This window comes from Quercus robur, chromosome 5 (genome assembly GCF_932294415.1).
Source record: "Quercus robur chromosome 5, dhQueRobu3.1, whole genome shotgun sequence".
Classification (NCBI taxonomy): domain Eukaryota; kingdom Viridiplantae; phylum Streptophyta; class Magnoliopsida; order Fagales; family Fagaceae; genus Quercus; species Quercus robur.
The window spans coordinates 33900012-33903235 of record NC_065538.1 but is presented as its reverse complement, the minus strand read 5'-3'; the positions used below and the strand labels follow the sequence as shown (position 1 = coordinate 33903235).

The 3224-nt window shown below is 34.3% G+C and overlaps 1 protein-coding gene across 1 annotated transcript; it reads right to left on the bottom strand.

The window, feature by feature from the left end:
• Positions 1-2295: 2295 nt before the first annotated feature.
• LOC126729071 (uncharacterized) lies at positions 2296-2958 on the bottom strand. Its single transcript, XM_050434809.1, has one exon. It carries the CDS (start codon positions 2902-2904, stop codon positions 2425-2427), a length of 480 nt encoding a protein of 159 aa, XP_050290766.1. The 5' UTR covers positions 2905-2958; the 3' UTR covers positions 2296-2424.
• Positions 2959-3224: the final 266 nt, after the last annotated feature.

The following is a 3224-nucleotide window of genomic DNA, read 5'->3' as shown; positions in this document are numbered from 1 at the left end:
GAGAGAGAGTGTGAAGATGCAAGGCAATTGAAGACCAAAGAAGTTTTCATGGATAGCTCGCGAGAAGTCTTCCCGAGAAGTGAAGCATGTGCTCAGCATATGACTAAAATCAAAGAGTCATGACAGATGATGACAGCTGGTTTTCGCGAGTGTCTCGTAGGTAAGGCCTTCCTCGAAGATACTCGCAAAACATTATATTTTGCCAATTTGTCATATCTAATAAACCCTGTCTCTATCCACACTATATATACCCACATTACCCATATATGTTGAGGAGTGATTTCAGAGAGAAAACCCTAGCCACAACCTTTGAAAGTTAGAGATTGTTATACCCATAATCCTCTACACAATCCATTGTGGTTTTTCTCAACTCCTACCTCTCCATTTCCAAATCCTTGAGAGGTTGATAGCTCAAACACTTACCACACCCATCCTGAGTATAAAATGAGGTTTTGGTGCTGCTAGGAAGCATTGGAAGAAGCTATTTGTTTGGTAGATGCAATCAGGCTGAATTGCGTGATTCGGAGAGCTAGAGAAAACAAGGCTTGGCGAAGTCAGTTGGTAGCAAAAGCTTGGAGGGCTCGAGTACATGGGGTAGATTAGGCTTGGAGTGTCTTTTGTTATTCGTGTACTCCAATTTATTCTCTAGTGGATTGATTTACTACTTAGAGGGCGACGAAGAGGTTTTTCGCCGAGTTCTTTGGTTCCTTCTTCGATAACACATCGACGTGTTATCTTGTGTTTGCATTCTTCTTCCCTACTTTTTTAGCTCTCATTTTACTGCTATAATTTGATGAATATGGCTTAGAATAGTTATATTATTTATCCGCTCGCATTTACTCTATTCCGCACTTAGTATAAATTAGAGTAAAATCAACTGAGCCATAATTTTAATTTGGGGGTCTAAACAGCTCTTGTGTTTTCACACATATTCGAGCTTTTAGTAGATCTAGAGTTTTTGTACTCAAAGCTCTCTCAAGTCTCCTACTGGCAATATTCTTTGAAGAAACTCAAGATTCAGTATTGTAAAAGTTGCTGCAACAAGATCAACTACTGATGGTGATCTGAAACCTTTGAGTGGGATCTCAAAGTTACAAGCGTGGGAGTTTGTGTTCAGAAAATCCAAGATAGAAGAGTCCATGGAGTTGGAGCTACACATAATCATGTTAATAAGTTCTACATGAGGTAGCTTTAGATTTAGGGTTTAAATCTGTTGCAATCTTTCATTCTATCATAATGGATTTGTTTACCTTAAGGATAACTAGGTTAAATCCTCCCCAGGTTTTTACTTGAAACGGTTGGTTTCATTAGTTTTCCTAGGTTATCATATTACTGTCTTCATTACTTTTCTACACTAAGTAATATGTTTGCATGTGTTTAACCTAAGTAAATAATTGGCTAATTCATTAGGTTAAACTAATCTGATTTTCAAGAGGTCTAAGCAAACAAACAATATATATATATATATATGGGTAAATAAAACACCTAATAATTTTATTTGGAATAAATAATTTGCAAATCACACCGATAGATTACATGTTTTTTATATTTTTAACATGCATGCTAAATTTCACTTTAATCTAATTTTATTTACTATTTAATTCATAAAAATATCTTTGATTCATAATTATAAACTATAAAGACTTGAATTTTAAATATTTGATTGAGGCTCTACTCATAAATTTTTTATCAAGGGGCTCACATGTACCACATCGTTATATCCTTTTCTTATACGCCATGCTTTATGCTTATTATGATTATTTTTATATGAGTTGGCAGAAGATTTTCTCATTATGAGAGTTGAGTATGATATTTTGTTAAGCTTAGTTGGCTATCCAGATCATTATATTAATCATAGATATTTTTCTATGCAATTTTGATAATTATTCTAATCTCATCAGCCTTTTCACCTTCCTGTTATATTTGTGACCTAGTATGTGCTCAACGGAACGGTTTCATGTGACAAAGGATCATTTGAATGTAAAACCCGCATGGAATAGAGCGGTCTTCTTAACTTTTAAGTTTTTTGGAAAGAATTCTTTTTTTTTTTTCATTACTCCAGTAATATTTTATTTTCTAAAACTGACAATATATACAAAATATTACATTATTGAAAATTTTATATGAGTTAGGGATATGACTTTAAATTTGTAATATCTATTCGAAAAATGAATTATTTAAAATAGAAATAATATTTTAAACAAAAAAATGGACCCTACTTGTTTGCTGATTATGAGCTGCAGGTTTTCATAATTAGAGCACAGGAAAATAATGTATATTCTGAACCCTGTCAAAGAAGAAGAAGTAAACTGTTTTTCTCCATTATATTAATTTCATGGCTACACTGTTAACTTTGCATGTTAATTAAGCGGAAGAAAATAGTTAAAGTTTGAGAGACTAGCTAGTATATACATGTAAAATTTACTAGTTTACTTCAGGTATGCTTTCTAAATCAGGCTTCCACCCTTTGCTATCATCATTAGCTGTGAACTCATCTGCGCTATCTATACCCTTTTTGATATGAAGTTGAGAAACCATTTCATCAACAGCGACTACTCCCTTTTGTATCATCTCTTGCAGTTCTTTCTTTGTAATAACCAGTTTAATCCTCACCACTCCACTTTCTTGCACAGCTTCCTCTTCTGGGTTTGCAAACCTCACTGTTTTCTTCTTGCCTACTTTTGGTGATGACAGAGGAAGAGGTAGTAGATAGTATTCATGATTTCCGAGAAGTTTGGTGTCTGGTTTGAGATGCCTGAGGACAGGAAGGGTGCCTGATATTGCATGGCCAGGAAACTCTGACAAGATTTGGTGGACTTTCATGGGTGCTTTGTATGTAAGGATTTTCCCATCTGTTTTCCTGATCTTGATAACTTTATCTTGCAGGCCTAAGCTATTCCCCATGGTTTTGTTTAGTGAGAAAAACCTTATAGTTTAATGGTGGTTTTCTAAGTGGAGAGTTTTAGAAGTAGATTGTGTTATATTTAAAGGAAGTGGCTATAGAAAGTAACCTCATCATGTTTAAGATATTACACAAAATGACCTTATCTCTCTCTGGACCCCATGAAGTTGAAATTCCTGTTGTCTTTGCTGGACCTTTCTTTTTTTCTTTTTCTTTTTCTATTTTTTTTCTTTTTTTTGGGAGAACTGTCTTGGCTGGACTCAAGAGTTCATATTCTATGTCATGACCTCCTAATTGAAGTAATCATGACCTTCTTGAAAAA